At 42.9% G+C, this 23,954-nt stretch overlaps 1 protein-coding gene across 3 annotated transcripts in view; it reads left to right on the top strand.

The window, feature by feature from the left end:
- Nucleotides 1-23,954, top strand: part of LRSAM1 (leucine rich repeat and sterile alpha motif containing 1) — a 542,506-nt gene that overhangs the window by 48,645 nt on the left and 469,907 nt on the right. For 2 of the 3 annotated variants that reach the window (XM_033960299.1, XM_033960297.1), the window contains exon 4: nucleotides 2,054-2,098. The exons of the other annotated variant lie outside the window; for it this stretch is intronic. In XM_033960299.1, coding sequence (XP_033816190.1) covers nucleotides 2,054-2,098 — 45 coding nt within the window. The remainder of the gene's footprint in view (nucleotides 1-2,053; nucleotides 2,099-23,954) is intronic. 3 annotated transcript variants of the gene reach the window in all.

Raw genomic sequence — 23,954 nt, 5'->3', positions numbered from 1 at the left:
TCTCATTAAATCATGTTTATCTACGTGTTCCACAATTTTATTTTTTATAATTGTTTCTACCATTTTGCCCGGCACTGAAGTGAGACTTACCAGTCTGAAATTCCCTGGATCTCCCCTGGAGCCCTTTTTAAAAATTGGTGTAATATTGGCCACCCTCCAATCTTCAGGTAGTACAGACCATTTTAGTGACAGGTTACAAATCATTAACAGCAGGTCAGCAATTTAATAACATAAGAACATAAGCAATGCCTCCCCTGGGTCAGACCTGATGTCCATTGTGCCCAGCAGTCCGCTCACGCGGCGGCCCAACAGGTCCAGGACCTGTGCAGTAATCCTCTATCTATACCCCTCTATCCCCTTTTTTAATGTTTAATGTTTGAGTTCTTTTAGTACCCTGGGACGTATACCATCTGGTCCTGGCGATTTATCACTTTTTAACTTGTTGATTTGGCTTAGTACATTTTCCAGATTTTTCAGTTCCCCCACATCATCGCCCTTGAAAACCATTTCCGGTTCAGGTAGATCTCTTACATCTTCTTCCATAAAGACCGAAACAAAGAATTCATTCAGTCTTTCCACTATGGCCTTATCCTCCTTGAGCACCCCTTTTGTTCCTTGATCATCCAACGGTCCATGGATTCCTTCACAGGTTTTCTGCTTCTGATGTACCTAAAAATACAAGTTTGTCTTCATAGTCTTTCTTAGCTGTCTTTATCAATGCTTTGCATCCAACTTGCCAGTTCTTTTGGTTTTTTTTATTTTCTTCATTCAGATCTTTTTTTCCATTCTTTAAAGGATTTTTTTTGGCATCTTCTGCATGCTGTATTGTGGGAAGCACTGAGGAAGGGCTTTGGCTCACTGGTTGAGCTGCTGCCTCTGCACTCAGAGGTTGTGAGATCAAATCCCAGTGCTGCTCTTGGGCAAATCACTTAATCCTACAGTGCCCACTGCTTTGAATGTCATCTTTTTATGCAAAAGCAACAATAAGGTGGTATATAGGTCCTCATTCCTTTTCCCTTTCCCTTTATAAGGAAATTTCTCCCTTTTATGATAAACTGCATGGCTGCTGAATAATAAATGACTGCATTATACACATTTTATTAAATTTAAAATGGTCTGGCGATAAGGGTGTCAGTATCAACACCTGTGCATCTATCCTGTGTTAAAACTGTGTTAAATTCCTTTGCTGTTATCAGGGTTTGTCTACATGGGCTGTTCAGTAAATAGAAGCATGTGAATAGTTCAAGTAATCTTATATGTCAAGAAATACAACTGAGTCCAGTTTTTAAAAGGGCTACTAAGAAGATAAGTCATAGACTAATTTTAGCCCCCTCTCCTTACTTTGACTGTCTTATAAATTTAGGTAGATATATTTATGAAGTCAGTATTCTGGGTGGGAGTTTTTAAAAGTAGGTAACTTGCTAGTTACCTAGTTAAACGTTTGGAAAAATCTATCCTTATGGAAACACGTGACAGTTTCTTTACTTGATCCTGAAGTGAATACTATTTGCCATCTGCACTATATTCTTTGTATTTTTGATTGAGTTATATTGGGTCTAATCTGTTTTCTTGCTTCAATGTTGAGTTACATTTGTAACTGTAATATATTTCAACAGGAGCTCTGTTTTTTAAACCCTTAGATACAAAATGGGAGAAAGTCTTTTAGAAGTGAAGCCTGATGGATGCTGACTCTGAGATGTGTTAAGCTTGATTCCTAAGCCTTGCTACTTCTTGGCCAGGCTTCTTATCCATGCCATAGATACAGCACTTACAGATTTGGGGGTGGGGAGCTCATAGCCACTGTGCATTGAATTTGAAAATTAGGCTCACCAGGGTGCAGTGCATGAGCTTCATAAAAAGAGGGAGAGCTGTGAATGTAGGCTTCTGATGCATCTGTACAAGTAGGGGTTGGTTGTGGCTCCAATTGAGATGGAAGCCCAAAGGAACAAGTGACTTGAACATGTTGGCCATCTGATAAATTTCAAATGAATAAGTTGAAACAGGCTAAAAAATTTAAGTGCTGTTATAATTCTGTCTGTTCATATTTTTATAGATTCCATATGGTATTTTTTCAACGTGTAAAGTCTTACAGAAAAAGGTAAAGAAGTATTTTGATGTGTAATTTTTGCCTATACTGTATCAATTTTTAATTTTCTGCTTTAATGGCTTTGGTTTAAATCAGGAACTCAAATTCAAGCAAATAAATGATTTTTATGTTTGGTATAGACAGCAAAATAACAGCAGAGTGAACATAAGGGCCCTGATTCTGCAAAGTCTGCCTACCTTTGGGCGTCGTTTGGACGTCCTCGCTAGACACACTTTGCAGAATCGCGCCTAAGAAGTTTCAGGTTTCAAAGTTATTAAAAATTTGTTGTACATGCAATGTCAAGTACCTCAATGTGTATTACAATTTAAAAATAGGAGACAAAAAAACCCCAATTTTATACAAATAGACATACAATATATACGTACAAATAATTACCGATATAAAAGGAGAGGGGGATGAACTACAATCTTTAAAGAAAATAAAGAAACATTTAGGGAAAATATATCTGGAGGATAACAAAGAATAATCATGAAAGCATGGAGAAGTCTAGAAGAGAAGGTAAAGAAGATTGCGACCTATACATAAGGTCTGATTAAAATTAGGTATTAGAGCTGAGAGGTGCTGAGCATCAGTTGGACGAACACAATTTTAGACATACTTTACAGAATTGTGTTTTATTATTTAGGTAGGAGTTAGATGTCCAATCTGTGTCCTTAACATTATAATTCTGACGTAATTAGAATGTTGAATTTATGCTATTTTTTAATTATAATTGCAAAATGTTGGTATGATACCATATTTTTAAAAATCTGTTTAGTTTTATGTTTTTATTTATTTATTTTCTGTTAGCGGTACTGAGTTGGATTCGAACTTAGGAACATCAGTGTAGAAGGCTGTAGTATTAACAAGCATGCTACAGAGGAAGCTAACAATCTATATAGCAATTGTAAAACTAGGTCTTATAGGTATTGTAAGGAAGTATATCTTGGAGCATAGTTTGGGCTTCTGATAAACATTAGTTTCTATGAACGGGACATAGGCGTGCTATGGACATTAGAAACAAAGAAACATAGAAAGATGACGGCAGAAAAGGGCTATAGCCCACCAAGTCTGCCCACTTTACTGACCCGCCCCATCAAGTCTGAGTGCCTTACTAGGCCTCTGTAGGGATCCTACGTAGATGTCCCATTTATTCTTAAAGTCAAGCACGCTGGTGGCGTTGGCCACCTGCTCCGGAAGCTTGTTCCAGTGACCCACCACTCTTTCCGTGAAGAAATACTTCCTGGTGTCACTCTTAAATTTCCCTCCTCTGAGTTTGAGTGGATGCCCTCTTGTGGCCGAGGGTCCCTTGAGTAGGAAGATGTCATCTTCCACCTCGACACGACCTGTGATGTATTTAAACGTCTCAATCATGTCTCCCCTCTCCCTGCGTTCCTCCAGAGTGTAGAGCTGCAACTTGTTCAGTCTCTCCTCGTACGAAAGACCCCTGAGCCCCGAGATATTCCTAGTGGCCATCCGCTGAACCGACTCGACTCTAAGCACATCTTTGCGGTAATGTGGCCTCCAGAACTGCACACAGTACTCCAGATGAGGTCTCACCATGGTTCTGTACAGTGGCATTATGACCTCAGGTTTCCTGCTTACGAAACTTCTATTGATACATCCCATCATTTGTCTTGCCTTGGATGATGCTTTCTCTACCTGTTTTGTAACCTTCATGTCTGCACTGATGATCACTCCCAAGTCTCGTTCTACTGTCGTCCTAGCTAATGTTTCTCCATTTAAGGTGTAAGTTTTGCACGGATTTCTGCTGCCGAGGTGCATGACCTTACATTTCTTAGCGTTGAAGCCCAGCTGCCATGTTGAGGACCAGCTCTCTAACGTAAGCAGGTCCTGCGTCATACAGTCCTGCAAATTACTTTCCCTTACTGTATTGCATATTTTGGCGTCATCGGCGAACAATGTTACTTTACCCTGAAACCCTCGTGTCAAGTCCCATATGAATATGTTAAAAAGGAGTAGACCCAGGACTGAGCCCTGCGGCACTCCGCTGGTCACTTCCAATGTTTCAGAGAATGTGCTATTGACCATTGGCCATTGTCGATGTGCTCAAGGGTTTAGAGATTTATTTTTACTTTATTGAGCTCAAAATAGTTTCAAGTTTCAAGTTTATTAGGGGACTTGATAAATCGCTTAATCGGATATTCTAAGCGATGTACATTTAAAATTTACAATTTAAAAAACGAAAAACAATAACAATGTAATACATTACAATACATACAATTTTTAAATAAAAGCTAAAATACTCTAAATTTAACATTGTTAAACATAAGGAAAGGAGGGATGAAATACAATTTTAAAGTAAAGAAGAAACATTGAGGGAAAATACAAAAGGGATATAGTTAAAACAGGTCTAACCAAATAAATATAATTCATAAAGTATAAAATTATGTTGAAAAGGCATCTTTAAAAAGGAAAGTTTTTAACTCAGTTTTAAATTTTCCAAGGTCTTTCTCCTCCCGTAAAGTAATAGGGAGGGCGTTCCATGTTTGCGGTGCCGTACAAGAAAAAATAAATTGTCTCCTCGTATTAATAATTTTTAATGATGGAATCGTTAGCAGATTTTGTTCGCTAGATTGTAAAATTCTCTTAGCAGAATATGGAATAAGTGACCTATATAAAAAAGCAGGGGTCTTGTTGATCAAAGTTTTAAAGATAATTATACATAACTTATAAGTGATTCTGTAATTAACAGGAAGCCAATGCGCCTCTTTGAGAAGTGGTGTTACATGATCAAATTTTTTAGAATTATTTATTAATTTTATTGCTGTATTCTGTATAATTTGTAATCGTTTTATTTCATATAGCGCAATTCCTTTGAATAAAGAGTTGCAGTAATCAAGTTTAGATATCACCAAAGAGTGAATCAGTATAGTAAGTGATTTAGCACAAAGAAATTTCGAAATGGAACAAATTTTACGTAATCTATAAAAGGTGATTTTCACAATGTTACTGATATGATCATGGAAATTAAGTTTATTATCAAAAATTACCCCTAAAATTTTTATATTTTTAACTAATTGTAGGGGAACATTATGAATTGAAATCGGATGAACAAGAGAAAAATTCTCTTTCTAGGGAAATAGCATAACATTGGTTTTTTTGATATTGAGAGCCAATCTGCTTTTGTCTAGCCAATGATGTACATGATCAAGTTTCTCATTAATAGACGAAATTTCAATTATATTATTATTATTTAGGGGGTGTAATAATTGTATATCATCGGCATAGGCAAAAACATGAAATCCTACAGATTGGCATAATGTCATCAATGGTGCTAGAAAAATATTGAAAAGTAAGGGTGAAAGAATAGATCCTTGTGGAACCCCATGAGAAATCTGAGATGGAAGGGATGAAGAATTATTGAAATTAACTATTGATGTACGCTCACTAAAGTAAGATGTGAACCAAGCTAGAACTTCATCTGTAACCCCAATAGATTGAAGTCTAGCAAGGAGTAATTGGTGATCAATTGTATCAAACGCTGCTGACAGATCAAGAGAAATTAACAGCACCGATTGATGGTGATCTAAGAAATATTGAATTGAAGTTGTCATTCCGAGAAGAGAGTGTTCCGTGTTATGGTGTTTTCTAAAACCGGTTTGATTCGGATGTAACACATTAGTTTGTTCTATAAACTCAGAGATCTGGTTGAAAACAATTTTTTCTGTTAATTTAGCCAAGAATGGAATAGTAGATATTGGTCTATAATTAGAGAGTTCGTCTTGACCTACATTTTTATCCTTAATAATTGGACGGATATATGATTTTTTCCAATTTAGGGGAACCGTATGTTGATTTAAACTCTCTGTAACTAATATATGAATCAGAGGTCCAAAGATTTTAAAATATTGTTTAAGAAGTAATGGTGGTATTAGGTCAGCTTTTGAACTTTTGATATTCAGAGTTTTTAGAACATTAAATACATTTAATAAGCCACTAGATGAAGATAATAAGCTGTATAGCACTTGTAAAACTAGGTCTTATAGGCATTGTACGGAAGTATAGCTTTGAGTATAATTTGGGCTTCAGATAGACGTTAGTTTCTATGAATGGGGGCTTAGGCATGCTTTGGACGTTGTCGATGTGTTCTTGTAAATAGGGTTTATGGGTTTACTTTTGCTTTAATAACCCACCACATAAACAGGGCACATCAATACAAACATATTGCATGCCAAACCTACTAGTTTTCTGGCCAAACAGTAATGTTATATGCTAATTACAGCACATGGAAAAAGACAGCTTTAGGCTTCTTGCTAGAAAACAATCCTTTTTTTTCTCACTAAGCAGTGCTCCAAAGAACTTAAAAAATCACAAAAACTTAAACATATTTAGAAAATGAATAAGTCTTTAAAAGCTTTCTTAAAAGCCCATATAAGTAGGAGACTTTTTAACAAGTGGACCAACCTCAGAATTCCAGTGAACTGCTCAATAAGACAATTGTTGATTTTATAAATCTTAATTGGGAACAACCTTTTATATTACATTACATCACATTTATAGACCGCAAAACTTCACAAATTGTTATGGTTCACAAAAGAGAAAAAAACTGGACATTTCCAGTGAACTACAGAGTAATTGTTAATCATTTTAGTTCTCTAAAAATTTTGTGAATAAGAATGATTTTAATAACTTTCTGAAATATGTATAAGAGCAAGACCTTCCAAATAAAATGCATAACTCTTCGTCCCAACTAGCTGCCTGAAAAGCAAGCAAGTATTGCTGGAACATTTTATAGATACTACCTTGAACTGTGGGAGCAACAAATAAAGCGGTATTATGCATTGGACGATTCGATGTGAATAAAGTAAATAATTCTAATAGGTACTCTGGCCCTTGAACATGCAAGACTTTATAACAAAGTGTTCCCAGTTTAAACCTTACACAGGCTTCAAATGGGAGCCAATGGAGCCTTCTATAGTAAGATGTAATATGATCTGTTTTTTTCAGATTGAAAATCAGACGCACTATGACATTCTGTACTCTTTGAAGTCTAAGTATATTTGTACGGTGTCCGGCAATGTGAATAGTGTTACCATAATCCAGGGTACTAAGTATCAAGGACTGAACAAGCAGTCTAAATGCCATAGGTTCCACAGGAAATTTTAAAAAGATGCATAGAACAATTTGGGGGAGCCAATAATAATTGATTCAACAAATAATTAGGTGTTAGACCATATAGTGCTCTAAATATAATATATCCAGACTTAAAAAAAGACTAGCTTGTATTGGAAGCCAGTGCAATTGTTGAAAATCAATCTGACTGCTGTGCGTAACTTTCAAAAGAAAGATTATTTATTGCCCTGCTAAATAAACAATGTTACAATAGTTCAAAAGACTCAAAATTAAAGGGTCAACTAAAAGCAGAAATGTGATCCTGTCAAAATAAGATCTAATAGATCTAAGTTTCCACAACATGAAAAATCCATTCCATACAACACGATCCATTTGTAAGAGCATGGATTAGCTTCTATCTATATAGAGCCCAGGAATTTTATTTGAAGAAGAAAATGGATAAGTATTCCCATGTATAGTAATGCTATCAAAATCACATTTAGTAGGTGTAGCAAGAAAAAACCTAGTCTTGTCACTATTTAATTTTAACTTAGATTTAAACATCAAATTATCTAATGCAGTGATTGCAGATTCCACCGTTGAGATCTCTTCCAGAATAAAGTTATTAACAAAAACAATCACAATTTCATTAACATATATATAGTACTTAATATCCAAATTAACCAAATAAGTTCTCAAAGAGGAAAGGTTAATGTTACAAAGAAGAGATAAAGGGGAACCTTGAATGAGGCCACAGGGATTGCTCCAGCTTAGTGAATATGATTCTTCCAGTTTTACTTGATAGCTTTGAGATGTCAAAAATAATCTAGACTACTTGAGAACATTTCTAGATAAACCAATAGAATCTAAACGGAGTGAAAGCAGTTCATGATCTGTAAGATCAAATGCATTACTAAGATCAAACTGATTAACGTGGAGGGGCATAATTGAAAGGAACATCTAAGTCCGTTTTCGTCTAAGTTGCAAGTCGTCCAAAGTAAAAAAACAGCTTGGGACACATTTTCAAAAAATACGTCCAAATTTTTTTCCCTTTCGAAAATCGTCTAAGTATACTTCCTGCCGATCTGATCGTCCAAGTGGCTAAATCGTCCATCTTTATACCACATTTTCGTCCAACTTTTCATTCAAGTCAAAAACACTTAGAACAAGCCCTGTTGGACATGGGAGGGGTCTGCAAAGTGATAGACTGAACACCCAGACATGGCACCTAAATAGTGAGGTACCTTACAGGGCACTGCTGTGAACTTCACAAAAAGGGTACCATGTCATCATCTCACTACAGCTCCCTTATAGGTCACGGTGAGCCCCCCAAACCACCTCCAGAATCCCCTAGACACACTTATCTACCACCCTAATAGCCCTTATGGCTGCAGGAGCCACTTATATGCCAGTACAAAAGGGTTTTGGGGGTATATAGGGGAGTGCACATGTTTCAGTTACAATGCAGTGATTATAGGGGCTTATGGGCATGGGGCCTCCTCTCCATGGGTCCCTAACCCACCCCCTAGATGATGTAAGCTGCCTCTGTGCAGGACGACTAGGCTTTCCTATGCCAGGCTGCCAGGTGATGATGTTCTGGAGGCTGAATTTTAAAGGTGTGATTACGATTTTTATGGGGTTGGGGGGGGTTGGTGATCACTGGGGTAGTGTGTGGGGGTCTGTATTATGTGTTTGCAGTGCTTATCTGGTGACTTTAGGTGGGTTTTTGTGACTTGGACCATGTTTTAAATGGTCTAAGTCACAGCATCCAAGTTCCGTCGATCCTGTGCTGTATAACTTTTGGTTATACATGCAGTACGACTAAGTCTAAGCCTGCCCACGTCCCACCCAAATCCTGCTTTTGACACTCCTCCTGACAGGCCCCGTCGTTCATCGGCACTATGAAGACCTAGGCCAACTAGTTAAAGACTGGCTAGAGGAGACCAATCCTGATTTTGTTCTCTTTACTGAAACATGGTTGATCTCCGACAACGACATCATAATTCGCGACTGCCTTCCACCTGGGTTTAAAATTACCTCCCTACCCAGAACCTGGGGAAGAGGGGGAGGCCTAGCCATCATAACAAGAAAAGCCTTCGAGCCCACCATCCTAGCCTCGAAATCCTCAATGGACCTCGAAATCCTTTCTTGTAAACTTCAATCAAATCAGCTCAAAGATAGCTTAAACATCACCTTATTTTACATTCCCCCCAAGAAATGGCCCACCGCCAAAGACAACTTCTCTGAATTCCTCCTCACTAACTCAACTAAAGGTCCCTACAACCTACTGATCGGTGACCTAAACATCCACCTAGACCAGGTCGATCGAAGTGACACTAAAGAGTTACTTTCCCTCACCACCTCTCTAGACTTCTCCGTACCGCCCCTTGAAAGAACCCACCATAAAGGTCACCAACTTGATCTAGCAACCTTCTCCTCCAAAGACCTACTCCACCCCAAGATTCACTGGGAACTACCCACTTGGACAGACATCCTATGGTCAGACCACCGACTATGCAACCTTCAACTTAACTGGCAAGCAAGACTCCACCCATCCTACCCCAAGCCAAAAAAAAGGACCAAGAAAATGATATCCACCAGAGGCTTTATCAACCCAACTGAATTCTGGTCATACTATGACCTCTCCTCCAACCAAGGTCCCGACTCATTCTCAGCTGACTCTTGGAACAGCACAAGCACACATATACTAAACACTATGGCCCCCATAAAAAATAGGAAAATGAGAAACAAAAACACCGATGGTTGGTTCGACACAGAACTAGGATCAATGAAACGAGAACTATGGAAACTCGAAAGACTATGGCTGAAATCTGGTGACAGTAAAAACAGATCAAACTGGAGAACAAAACTAAAAGACTATAAAAATCTTATAACTTCCAAACGCACTAACTTCTACGCTCTAAAAATCGGCTCCCCTTACCCTGACGCCAAAAATCTTTTCAAAATAGTCAACAACCTCTTTGACATTCAGACCCAAACCCGTCCTACCTCAGAATCTCCTCCTCCAGCCAAAGCCCTAGCTGAATTCTTCAACAGCAAAATCTCCAATCTGAGATCCTCCCTATCAGGCACTACTGCCAACCATCTGAACTACCCAGTTGCTCAACCTTCTGACGAACCTAGAGCAGATCTTCTCTGGAACAACTTCACAATCCCATCCTGGCAACAATTCTCTACACTCTACTCAAAATACGCCAACTCCCACTGCAAACTAGACGAGTGCCCACCTAACATAATGAAAGTTGCTCTGGTCACCTTCAAAGACAAGCTACACTCTTGGCTCTCTTCCCTTTTACTATCGGGAACATTTCCCGAGGAACTAGGCCAAATCCTTATTACCCCGATTATAAAAAAACCCAAAGAACCCACTAACCTGACATCAAATTACAGGCCCATAGTGAACATCCCCTTCTTTATAAAACTAATGGAAGGTCTAGTCAACTCAGACCTAAACTAAACTAAACTAAAACTAAACTAAACCTTGGGTTTATATACCGCACCATCTCAATAAATGCAGAGCTCGGCACGGTTTACAGGAATTAGGATGAAGGAGGAACTCCAGTGGTGAGTTTAAGAGTTAGATGTAAAAGGGTGGGGAAGGCAGAGAGGCCTGAGAGGGGGGAAATGTTACAGTTTTGAGAATAGCCAGGTTTTTAGGTGTTTACGGAAAAGTTGGAGGGAGCTTGAGGATCGGAGCGGGGAGGTAAGGTTATTCCAGATCTCAGTGATTTTGAAGGGGAGGGATGACCCAAGTTTGCCTGCATGAGAAATACCTTTTGTGGAAGGGAAGGATAGTTTAAGAGTTTGGGAGGATCTAGAGGCGGTAGGGGTTGGGGAGTTCCAGGATAGAGGGATAGACCTAGTGAAATACCTGGACAAATGCAACATTCTAAACGACAACCAGTCAGGATTCCGACCTGGTCACAGCACTGAAACCATTATCGCCTTCCTACTAGATTCCCTCCACTCCCTGTTCAGCCAGGGCACAAATGCGCTAGTCCTCCAGTTCGACTTAAGTAGTGCCTTCGACCTAGTCGATCATTCCATCCTCTTAGACTGCTTAGCGTCAATCGGTCTCTCGGGCAATGTTTTAAAATGGTTCCAGGGTTTCCTAACTAAAAGGTCATACCAAGTCTACAGCGACAGTTCTCATTCCTCCAGCTGGGTAAACACTTGTGGGGTCACGCAGGGCTCTCCCCTCTCCCCCACCCTGTTCAACATCTACCTGGCTGCACTAGGGAACCTTCTACAAAAACTGGAAATCAAATTTTACATGTACCCTGACGACATTTCCATAATCCTTCCCCTAACCAGCGTAACTCCCGAGACAAAAGTCACCTGGCATCCATCCTCAAACAAATTGAATAATGGATGTCTGACTTCAAATTGAAACTCAACTCAGATAAAACCAAATTCTTCGTGGCCAGCCCAAAAGACAAAATCAAAGACTCATCAATCTCCTTGAACGGTCAAGTCTTTCCCATCACAGACTCCATAAAAATTCTAGGAGTGACTCTAGACCGCAACCTCACCTTCGAAACACACACCGACCTACCGTATTTTCACGCATATAACGCGCGCGTTATACGCGTTTTTACCTACCGCGCATACCCCTCGCGCGTTATATGCGTGAGCGCGGTATACAAAAGTTTTAAAACATAGTTCCCACCCCGCCCGACGCCCGATTCACCCTCCCAGCAGGACCACTCGCACCCCCACCCCGAACGACCACTCGCACGCGCTCCCACCCGCACCCGCATCCACGATCGGAGCAAGAGGGAGCCCAAGCCCTCTTGCCCGGCCGACTCCCCGACGTCCGATACATCCCCCCCCCCGGCAGGACCACTCGCACCCCCACCCCGAACGACCGCTCGCACGCGCTCCCACCCGCACCCGCATCCACGATCGGAGCAAGAGGGAGCCCAAGCCCTCTTGCCCGGCCGACTCCCCGACGTCCGATACATCCCCCCCCCCCGGCAGGACCACTTGCACCCCCACCCCGAAGGACCGCCGACTTCCCGACAATATCGGGCCAGAAGGGAGCCCAAACCCTCCTGGCCACGGCGACCCCCTAACCCCACCCCGCACTACATTACGGGCAGGAGGGATCCCAGGCCCTCCTGCCCTCGACGCAAACCCCCCTCCCCCCCAACGACCGTCCCCCCCCAAGAACCTCCGACCGCCCCCCAGCCGACCCGCGATCCCCCTGGCGACCCCCACGACCCCCCCACCCCCCTTCCCCGTACCTTTGGTAGTTGGCCGGACAGACGGGAGCCAAACCCGCCTGTCCGGCAGGCAGCCAACGAAGGAATGAGGCCGGATTGGCCCATCCATCCTAAAGCTCCGCCTACTGGTGGGGCCTAAGGCGCGTGGGCCAATCAGAATAGGCCCTGGAGCCTTAGGTCCCACCTGGGGGCGCGGCCTGAGGCACATGGGCCCAACCCGACCATGTGCCTCAGGCCGCGCCCCCAGGTGGGACCTTAGGCTCCAGGGCCTATTCTGATTGGCCCACGCGCCTTAGGCCCCACCAGTAGGCGGAGCTTTAGGATGGATGGGCCAATCCGGCCTCATTCCTTCGTTGGCTGCCTGCCGGACAGGCGGGTTTGGCTCCCGTCTGTCCGGCCAACTACCAAAGGTACGGGGAAGGGGGGAGGGGGGGTCGTGGGGGTCACCAGGGGGGTCGCGGGTCGGCTGGGGGGGCGGTCGGAGGTTCTTGGGGGGGAGGGGGGTTTGCGTCGAGGGCAGGAGGGCCTGGGATCCCTCCTGCCCGTAATGTAGTGCGGGGTGGGGTTAGGGGGTCGCCGTGGCCAGGAGGATTTGGGCTCCCTCCTGGCCCGATATTGTTGGGGAATCGGCGGTCCTTCGGGGGGAGGGATGTATCGGACGTCGGGGGGGGGCATCAGGCTTTCAGGATGGGGACAGACCTTCAAGGGGGGACAGTGCACGGAAGTCAGGGGGGGTGAACGGAGAGTCGGGACAGCGCACGGAAAGTCGGGGCAGTGCACGGAAGTCAGGGGGGGGTGAACGGAGAGTCGGGACAGCGCACGGAAAGTCGGGGCAGTGCACGGAAGTCAGGGGGGGTGAACGGAGAGTCGGGACAGCGCACGGAGAGGCGGGGCAGTGCACGGAAGTCAGGGGGGTGAACGGAGAGTCGGGCAGCATGCGCGGTATAATCGTGAGCGCGTTATACCAAAGTTTTTGTGCTTATCATCGTGATTTCTGCGCGCTATACACGTGTGCGCGTTTTATACGGGTGCGTGTTATTTGCGTGAAAATACGGTACTAGTCAGAAAATGCTTCTCCACCCAATGGAAGTTAAGAACCATCAGAAAATACTTTGATGCTCCCTCATTCCGCTTACTGGTCCAATCCTCCATCCTGAGCTTACTCGACTACTGCAACATTATCTACCTGGGTTCCTTCAAAAAAACTACTCAAAAACTACGTATCATCCAAAACTCAGCAATTCGACTGATCTTTGGGCTGAAAAAATGGGATCACATTACTCCCTGTTACCTAAAACTACACTGGCTGCCCCTGGAGGCGAGAGTGCTGTTCAAGTTTGCCTGCCTGCCTCTGCTTCAAATCCATCCATGGTTCAGCCCCCTTATACATGGTCCCCCACTTTACCATGTATTGTCCATCCAGACCCACTTGCAAAGCTCATTTCTTCAGCCATCCAACTCTAAAAGCCTGCCGTTACAAAAGACACCTGAACAAAACTCTTGCCTTCCAGGCAGGTCATCTAAATGACTGGCTGTGTAATATTTTCTCGCGCTCTTCATCCTACCTAAACTGCAGAAAATTATTAAAAACTAATCTATTTAACCGATTTGTAACCCAAGACTCCTACCCTACCCTTCCCCCTAGACCTCCTTTCTCCTCCCTTCCCGCTCACCTTCTCCTGACCCTTACATTGCTCCAGCCCCCTTCTTACCTCTATTAATTGTATCTATTCTGCTGATTGTTCCACTTACTGATTGTACTTTTCTCTGATTGTACCCATTCGCTGATTGTCCAGCTCTTCTTCACTGTAAACCGCCTCAAACTTCTATGGCTTTGGCGGTATATAAGAAATAAATTATTATTATTATTATAGGTCATTTAGAAATACGTCCAAAACCTGGTTTGATTATCGGCACTTGGACATCTTTTGTTTATGATCGTCCAAGTGCTAACTTAGGCCAGTTTTTGGACGTTTTTCTCTTTCGATTATGAGTCCCATAGGCTTTAAAACAGGGGTGTCCAACCTTGGCCCTCACCAGGTCAGGTTTTCAGGATTTCCCAAATGAATATGCATGAGATCTATTTGTATACAATGGAAGCAGTGCATGCAAATAGATCTCATGCAAATTCATTGGGGAAATCCTGAAAACCCGACTGGATTGTGGCCCTTGAGGACCAATGTTGAACAACCCTGCTTTAAAACCTTTTGTTCAAAAGAACCGTTTTGGTACTAGAGTGGTCTAAAACCAGATTGAGTATCATGTAAAAGTGCACATTGTTCTACTTACTCCAGGGGTGTCCAATGTCAGTCCTCGAGGGCCGCAATCCAGTCGGGTTTTCAGGATTTCCCCAATGAATATGCATGAGATCTATTAGCATACAATTAAAGCAGTGCATGCAAATAGACCTCATTTATATTCATTGGGGAAATCCTGAAAATCCGACTGGACTGTGGCCCTCGAGGACCTACATTGGACACCCCTGACTTACTCCATCAATTGAATATGAACCAGGCGTTCCATTAATTTTACAAAAAAAGGAATTAATGCTATCGGTCTTTAATTGTCCACCACTAAAATATGTATCTTACTTGAAGGAAAAATTCTACTAGTTGATCTGCTATCCATGTATATAATTAAACTAGGAATTTGAGTGGAACAGTTCTCCTTAAAACTGATGGACAGACATCAAGGGGCGAATATGAAGAAACATATTTCCAGTGCAATAGGTGAGACATTCTAGACCAGGGGTCTCAAAGTCCCTCCTTGAAGGCCGCAATCCAGTCGGGTTTTCATGATTTCTGCAATGAATATGCATGAAATCTATGTGCATGTACTGCTTGCAATGCATATTCATTGAGGAAATCCTGAAAACCTGACTGGATTGCGGCCCTCAAGGAGGGACTTTGAGAACCCTGTTCTAGACCATAGGGTTATTTCCCTTTACCTGCATGAACTGCAGAAGAGAACCATTCCAGGTTTTCCATTTTCCCTCTAGAGCAGTGTTCTTCAACCTTTTTACACCCGTGGACCGGCAAAAATAAAAGAATTATTTTGTGGACCGGCAAACTACTAAGACCGAAATAAAAAAACACATTTCCGCCCCGTCTCCGCAAGCTCGGTCCCCACAAACCATCTGATCCCATCTGCACAAGCCTCAGTTATGATTTTATATTGAACGTATTTTATTAAAGTATAAAAAGAAACAATATTCTGTACAATTGTCATTTTATAAATATAAATTTTCAGAGCAAGGACCAACAAAACCCCTGGCTCCCCTCCCCTTCACATATATCCCCTCTACTATCAAGAAAACTGAACAAGCCAAATTATTACAGAATGCTACACAGAAATATCATGCTAACAGAATACTGCAGTTATACATGATAGGAATAGTGTTAGGCTTTGCAGTCCCCAGTTATGTCTCTAGCAGGATATATATTTCAAATCTGATATATTGTAATGACAAAACAGAAATAAAATTATTTTTTTTCTACCTTTTGTGGTCTCTGCTTTCATCTTCTTTCCACTCTTTTCCTTGCAGCCTCTCCCCCTTCCATATGTATCTGACTTCTTTCTATGCCCCTCTCCCCTTTCCATCCAGCCTGTGCCTCCTCTCTCCTTTTTACATCATTCATTCCAGCTTTCTTCATTTTTCTCTCTCCTACACCAGATCTAGCATCTTTATCCCTCTCTCATTTCTCTGCTGACCCTCTTTCCAGCATCAATCTCTCTACTTTCTCATTCCTGTCTCTCCCCTTTCCCTCTTCTAATCTCCCTGCCAGCTGTTTCCTTCCTTTTTCCTTCTCCCTTCCCTCCTCCCCCCTATCCAACAGTAGCTCTCTTCCCATCCCTTTCCCTCTTCCCCTCTCAGCAGCATCTCTCCTTCTACCTCCCTCCAGGTGCAGTAGCAGCTCTCCCTTAATCCAGCAGCATCCCAGCCTCCAACAGTGGCTTCCTCTCCTTCCAGCAGCTCTCAGTACTTGCCTGCAACAGTGATTTCCTTAGGCAGCCTTGGGTCCGTTGCCGCCTCTGAGGAAAGGGGAAGTTGCCGAAGTGAATCACTGCCCTGGTAAGTACAGAGCTGCTAGGAGAGGAGACAACCACTGTTGAAGGCTCCCCATGATCTTACTCCTGCTGTGCCTGCACATTTGTGACCCCCCCCTAGCCGGCAAAAACAGCTTTGCACCGCAGGCCCTGCCGCCTAAGACGAGCCGGAGGCCCCTACCCGCCGCATCCTGCACGTGGACAGACTCAGCACAGACGCTGCTGATGGCCCCAATCCACACGCTGACCCCCCCCCCCCGTGCACACTGACCAACTCCCTTCTACCTGCACCTTCCCCGAGGCCCTCTTCGGTGACTCGGCAGGGGCAGCGATCAAGCCAGGCTGTCGACGTCGGGCATTCCCTCTCTGAGTCCCGCCTATTTTGTTTCAACTTCCTATTTCCGCATAGGCGAGACTCACAGAGGAAATGCCCGACGTCGGCAGCCTGTCCTGATCGCCCGAGGCTGGGAGGAACAGAAGATTTCCGGGGCAGGAAATTTAACGGTGTCCATCTCGTCGGCCCTGCGTGGACCGGCAGGAATTTTCTGCGGACCGGCGGTTGAAGAACTGTGCTCTAGAGTTCTTCACAGGCTAGCTTAGCTCCTTCCATCAGTCTTTCTCTTCTGCATGCATGGCTGCAGGTGTTAGAATTAAAACCGCTATCGCAGCTTAGTAAAAGGAGCCCTAAATGTGTACTATTTATATTAGTTAATTATTATTAGTTATTTTCCAATGCTCAATATGACTGCCTTTCTTAAGGTTTAACACTTGTTCCATAATATTTTTATTAAATTTAAGAAGTATCCAATTCTAGAAGTGAATAATTAGATATTTGCCCTCTTTCAAATGGTATAGAGCAGCGTCTCTCAAACTTTTTTAACTCCGGCACACTAAACGGAGCAAATGTATTTTGTGGCACACTAAATGCAGCAAATGTTTTTCATGGCTGGAAAAAATTTCTGGGGAGAACACTGTTGCTGTTAGTTTTCAAGGTCCAATCACGTCAAAGAATGATGCTTATCTGGGCAGTTGTATAATAAAAAGAATGGATAAGATAACATGAGAAGTGAAATTGTCATGAATCAGAGGGATACATACCCTGTAGGTCCTAAAAAGCAGGCTTAGATATAAACTATGAAGGCAGTGGCGTACCTAGCATATGTGACACCCAAGGCCCATCATTTTTTGACACCCCCCCATCTGTATGAAAAACATGATTTTTAGTAACAATCCACACATCACACAAGAGTGTACCTAGGAAAAGGCAGCATCTTACATATTGCAGTGAGCAGTACATCAATACACCCATTGTAAAACTAAACAAGCCAGACTAGTACAGATCAATCCTACATAGTCAATCCTAACTGAAAACCATGTCTTTCGAACACACACAACACAGAAAACACCTTCGCTTAGTATGGAATATGTAAACACAAACTAACCCCTCTCCCTTTTACAAAACTGTAATGTGGTTTTTAGCCATGGTGGTAACAGCTCAGACTCTCATAGAATTCTGAGCAATTACCACCATGGCCGGTGCTAAAAAAACGCTCTACAGTTTTGTAAAAAGGGGGACAAAATAGAAAAACGTAGGCAAAGGTTAAATTGAACCACCAAGAAGCTGGACTCTGTATACAATGCAACACCACAGAAACAGCGATGCATCTCCCCTAAAGCAAAAAAATAAATAAATATAATTTTTTTCTACATTGTCTTCTCTGGTTTCTGCTTTCCTCATAGTCTTGTCACTCTCTTCCTTTCATCCACTGTCTACCCTCTCTCTGCCCCTTCTATATGGCATCTTCTCTCCTTGTATTCCCCTTCCATCTCTCCCTTCACTTTATTAGTCTGGTATCCATCTTCCCTTCCCTCCTCTCCTCCAATGGTCTGGCATCTCTCTCCTCTTCTTCCCTTCCCTCTCCCACACGGTCTGGCATTTTACTCTCTCCTATCCTTTCCCCCCATTTCCATCAGCATCTGCCCCCTTTCTTTCCCTCCAACCCAATTCCATCCACTATCCTTCCCCCTTATGTTTCTCTCTCCTTTCCCTGCACACCAATTCCATCAGCATCTGCCCCCTTTCTCTCCCTCCACCACCTTTCCATACCACCCTGACCCCCTTTTTCTCCCTCCACCACCCTTCTATGCTCCTCTCTCCCTCCAAACCAGAAAGGTCCCATGATGACTGCTTCTGTTGCTTCTGCCTCTGGAAGATGTAAGTGACATTGGAGGGGGTGGGCCAGAAGATGTGGGGAGTTGCGGCAAGGTGCCGCAATGACTGAAGCTGCCGGTCCACCCTTTCCGACGTCACTTACATCTTCCAGAGGCAGAGACGGCAAATGCAGTCATCGCGAGACCTTCCTGCACTTCAGTCTGGCTGCTGACTCTGCTTTGGAATAAGTACGGCAGCCGTGCTGAGGTGCAGGTGCCATTTAGAGCAGCTCGGAAGATTCTGGATCCAGCTGGCTGTATACCCCCCTATGGCTGGTACCCGGGGTGGTCTGCCACTGTATGAGGAGACAAAAAATAATAAAAAGAATGAATAACTTGACTGATTTAGACATGTCATACAATTATAACCTCAAAAATATGTCACAAAATGTAATTCTAAACTCCAAAGACTCCAGACGAATAGCAGACTATAGAAAGGAAACCAGAAAAGAACAAACCCATAGTACTAAGATTCAAATGCTAAAATCGGACATGTTCATTATGAAGAGACGTGTGGATCACTGCTAATTATAACGAGTGAGTCTTTAAAATATGAGACGGTAATGGATAGCCAGACCTGGTGGATGGAAGTGATAAATACTTGAGCCAAAACCAGAGCACCATGATGAAACTTGAATGGAAATATGGATACCTCTTTATACTTTTGAGTAAAATTGCGATGCGAACATGTCATAGAAAAGAATAAATAATGTGTAAACTAAAAGCCAAGAACAACATATTGAAACAACGAACTCAGAATTAATGAAATAACATGCTAAAAGAACTTAACCCCCCCCCTAAAATAGGGCATATACTTACTTAAAATGATGGCTGGTTACAAACACTATGCCTAGACTATAAAGACCTAACAGGGCAAAAGTAAACGTATGGGAAATGAACAGCTGATAATACAGTGTATCTTGAAAACATAAGCCGATAGTAGCTCAAAGACAAGCCGACCGGGTAGATGAAAGTGAAACCTGGGAAAGATCTAAATTATTGTTCAAATAGCTAGCTTCTATTAAAACCAAAGAATAAAACCACAGCACTCGGGAAAGTAAAAAAGGGAGAGTAAAATGGACTTACCGAAAAGGTCTCGGCACTGATGAGATAAACTCGTAAGCAGAATAATTGTGAACACGCGACAGTGGGGCTATGATATTTGATCCGTTGAAAGAGGCGCCAAAAAAGTGTCAGCAGTGGATTGGATGCACACTGATAGGGGAGGGGTTGTGAAAAAAGGCTGCTTTAATAAATAAATGAAAATACTGGTGAAAAACTAAATAAAAACCAAAACCATGATAAAATGCTGAACCTGACAGCAAGTGGTAGTGAAAGTAGCATAAGGCACCTGTAGTACTGTTAGTGCCAGAGCTGCTTAGAAAAAAGAACTGTGCTGTACATGAGGAGAAAAAAGAAAGAATGAGGTGATAAAATGTAAAGTGCTGGCCCCTCACTGCACCACTTGGTAAAACTAAGGAGTGATGTACTAGAGCAAGGGTGCCCACACTTTTTTGGGCTTGCGAGCTACTTTTAAAATGACCAAGTCAAAATGATCTACCAACAATAAAATGTTAAAAACACAAAGCACACTGTACGCATAGAAAATGTTAATTATCATTCCTATTCCGGGGGGTTTTCAAAGAGGTCAAAGCAGATGACTCTATGCACTGTCACCTCAGTAACAACCATACAAAAATAGACAAATACCCCCTTCCCTTTTTACTAAACCACGATAGCAGTTTTTAGCGCAGGGAGCTTCGCTGAATGCCCAGCGCTGCTCTCGACGCTCATAGGCTCCCTGTGCTAAAAACCGCTATTGCAGTTTAATAAAAGGGGACCATAGTGTAAAATATAGACAGCAGATATAAATTTAGACACATTTTGATCACTAAATTTAGAATAAAATCATTTTTCCTACCTTGTTGTCTGGTGATTTCCTGAGTCTCTGGTTGCACTTTCTTCTTCTGACTGTGCATCCAATCTTTCTTCCCTTCTTTCAGCCTGTATGCTTCCTCTCCTCCAAACCTCATTCCCTCCCCCAACTTTCTCTTCCTCTCTCCCTGCCCTTTCTTTCTTTCTCTCTTCATTCCCCCTTTCTTTTTTTCTGTTTCTCTTATTTCCTTCTGTCTCCCTGCCTGCCCTCTTTCTTTCTTTCTCCCTCCCCAAGCTCTCTCTGCTTCGGGCCGACCAGCATTCCTCTCCCCGATGTCAATTTTGCCATCGGAGAGGAAGTTCCGGCCCATCCAGGCAGCGATTGGATGGCCAGAACTTCCTCTCTGACGGCAGAATTGACGTTGGGGAGAGGAAGGCTGATCGGCCCAAGATCGCGATCTACCTATTGGGAGAAATGCTGCTGGTCCTGCCTTCGCGGAAACAGAAAGTAGGCAGGACCCAGCAGCAAGAACAGCAAATTGTAAGCTTCACTGACCTATCTGCCGCCTTAGCCCGTAGCGAACACATGCTCCGAGGCTCTAACATGTGCGTGCCGGCTTCCCTTCTCTTCTCTCCCCCCTCCCCTCTGGACATAACTTCCGGTTTCGGAGGGAAGCCGGCACGCATACGTTAGAGCCCCGGAGCATAAGTTCTCCAAGCTGTTTTGTTTTTTTTTAATGTTGGGCAACAGCAGAAGAATTCACATTGGATGATAGCCGGGCGGTCATCTAAATTAGCCGGGCGGAGCGCCCGGCTAAAAGGCCCTAGGGAGAACACTGACATGCATTATAATACCTGAGAAATAGAAATAAATTAATTTCTTCCTGAATAGAGCAAAATATAGACAGCAGATATAAATTCTCAAAACTGGAGTGCTATAGAAATAAGTAGGTGAAGGGGGAGAAAAACCAAGATGGTGACGGAGAATGTCGCATAGTTGGAGGCTCCCCGCTATAGGCATTTAAAGAAAGTTTCTTCATTTGGCTTTTGCCCGTTTGGACTACCTTTTTCGGGACATGCCGAAGAGAAGAAGGAGGCAGAGGATAGTTCCTTCCGCTTCAGCTGCTACTTCAACGCCGCGGCAAACAGCAATTACCACCTTTGCTGTGCCTGTTACTCAGGGCATATCCGCTGCTGGGGGTGGGCAGACCCCTGTCTTGGGCGATGAAACATCACTGAGCCCGGTGGGACCAGGAATGCCTCCATGGCCCAGAGGAATGCAGGTCGATCTGACAGTGCAGCAGGAGGCGTTGGGAGTTTGTTCGCCAACGGCACTGCCGGACTCCCCTCTGACCCCAGAAGGACCTGCATCTCAGAGGAGCGCCTCGATGGAGACGCTCTTGCGTGGAGGATCAAGCTCTCAGTTGGCATTGGGACGTGTGGAAGATTTACACATGAATTTGACCTCAACTTCAGGAATTTCCATTATTCCACCCCTAAAGCCACTTGTGAAGCCTGCTGTTGTGGACATGGACGCACTCTGGGGAGCCATTGAAAATTTGCACCAGGTATGCTCCCTGTTTATTGCTCCTTTCATTGATTCTACTAAACAAATAAAAGCTTTGGAGCAAAAATTTCAGCAACATTCAGTTAGACTAGATCAAGTTGAAAAATCAGTTTCAGAAGTTAAAACTCAATCTGGTCAACACCTAAGAGACAGAAACATGTTAATTAGGAAAACAGAAAATCTGGAGAATGCTAATCGAAATCTTAATTTGTGCCTCCTTAATTTTCCTGTCTCCAGATTGTATTCTCCTAAGGAAATGTTCCAATTATTTTTACTTCAGTCTTGATGTTTTCAGAGACAAATAAGCCACCACTCCAGAAACTGTATTACCTTAATCTAAGTAAGGAGGAAGCAATGGCTGAAGAACCAATTGGATTGGATATTACCGGATTCCTGGATTCTTCTCAGGTAGAAATCACTGTTAGAGCCACGCTATTGGTGACATTTGTCTTTTTTCAAGACAAAGATGCAATTCTTTGACTATTCTATAAAACTGAAAAAGCTGAGTTTTTTGGCTCTAAGGTTGTGATATTTCCAGATATTTCTAAATGGACACAATCTTGACGAAATAAGTTTTTAACCTTTCGTAAAGCAGTTTTGAATTTGGGGGCTACCTTTCAACTGCGCTTTCCATGTAAATGTTGTATTTCCTATCAAAGTAATCGTTATGTCTTCTATGAACCTGAATAATTACAATTTTTCCTGGAAGACAAGGCAGCTTCCAGAAAACCGGACAGTAAAGTCAATGTCCAGGAACTGGCCGAACATAAATCTGATTAATAGTCTCCGTGTTTCCTTTGCTTTTTCTTAGTTCCAACTTCCCTTGGTTGTGATAGGTTTTTTCTCTCTCTTTTCTTCTTAGTGGATTGTATTGTAACTAAGAAATGGAAATATTTGCTTTCAGGATTTTATTTTAATTTCTTGTTCAAAGTTTTTTGCTTTGATGTAAATAAAAGATGATAAATAAAAAAAAAATTCTCAAAACTGACATATTTCAATCAGTAAATTGAAAATAAAATCATATTCCCTACCTTTGTCTTTTCCCAATCTCTGGTTGCACTTCTTTCTGTCTGTGTTCTTCTGTTTCCATGGCCTTCTTATCCATTTGCTGTTTTTCTCTCCTTCTTTACTTTCTGCCCTACATTCATCTTTGGTGTTAACGTTTAACATTCAACTTTCTTACATTTTTCTGCTTTCTTCTCAAAATCTACTTTTCCCTGTCTCCCTTCCCATCTATTCATGTGTACCATTTTCTCTTTCTTCTCCCCTATTACCATCTATCTCATAAGAAGCATTTCTTCTATCTCTCTTCCCTGCCACACCCATTGCTGAGCATTATCTCCTCCCTCTCTCTTCCCCCCTTCCCCTCCATCCCTGTGCACCCTCCTCCCTCTCTCTCTCCAGTGGTCTGACATCAGTCTTCCTCATTACACCCTCATATGGTCTAGCATCTTTCTCCTCTCCCATGGTCTGGCATCTCTCTCCTTCCCTCCCTCTTCTTATGGTCTAACATCTCTCTTCTCTTCTTCCTGTAGTCTGGTATCTCTTTCTTCTCTCCTTCCTTTCTCTGGTCTGGCATCTCTCTTTCCCCTTCCAGTGGTCTGACAACTCTCTCCTTCCATCACCCTTCTCCAGAATCTGACATCTCTCACTTCTATGAGTCATCTGTCCTCCCTCCTAGTGTAATATTTTTCTTTCCCTCCTCTCCACCACTATCATAAGAACATAAGAACATAAGCAGTGCCTCCGCCGGGTCAGACCATAGGTCCATCCCGCCCGGCAGTCCGCTCGCGCGGCGGCCCAAACAGGTCACGACCTGTCTGCATCACCAGAAGGGGCTCACTTG

Source organism: Geotrypetes seraphini, chromosome 10 (assembly GCF_902459505.1).
Source record: "Geotrypetes seraphini chromosome 10, aGeoSer1.1, whole genome shotgun sequence".
NCBI lineage: Eukaryota > Metazoa > Chordata > Amphibia > Gymnophiona > Dermophiidae > Geotrypetes > Geotrypetes seraphini.
The sequence above is the reverse complement of the archived record's forward strand: the minus strand, read 5'-3'. Positions and strand labels throughout refer to the sequence as shown.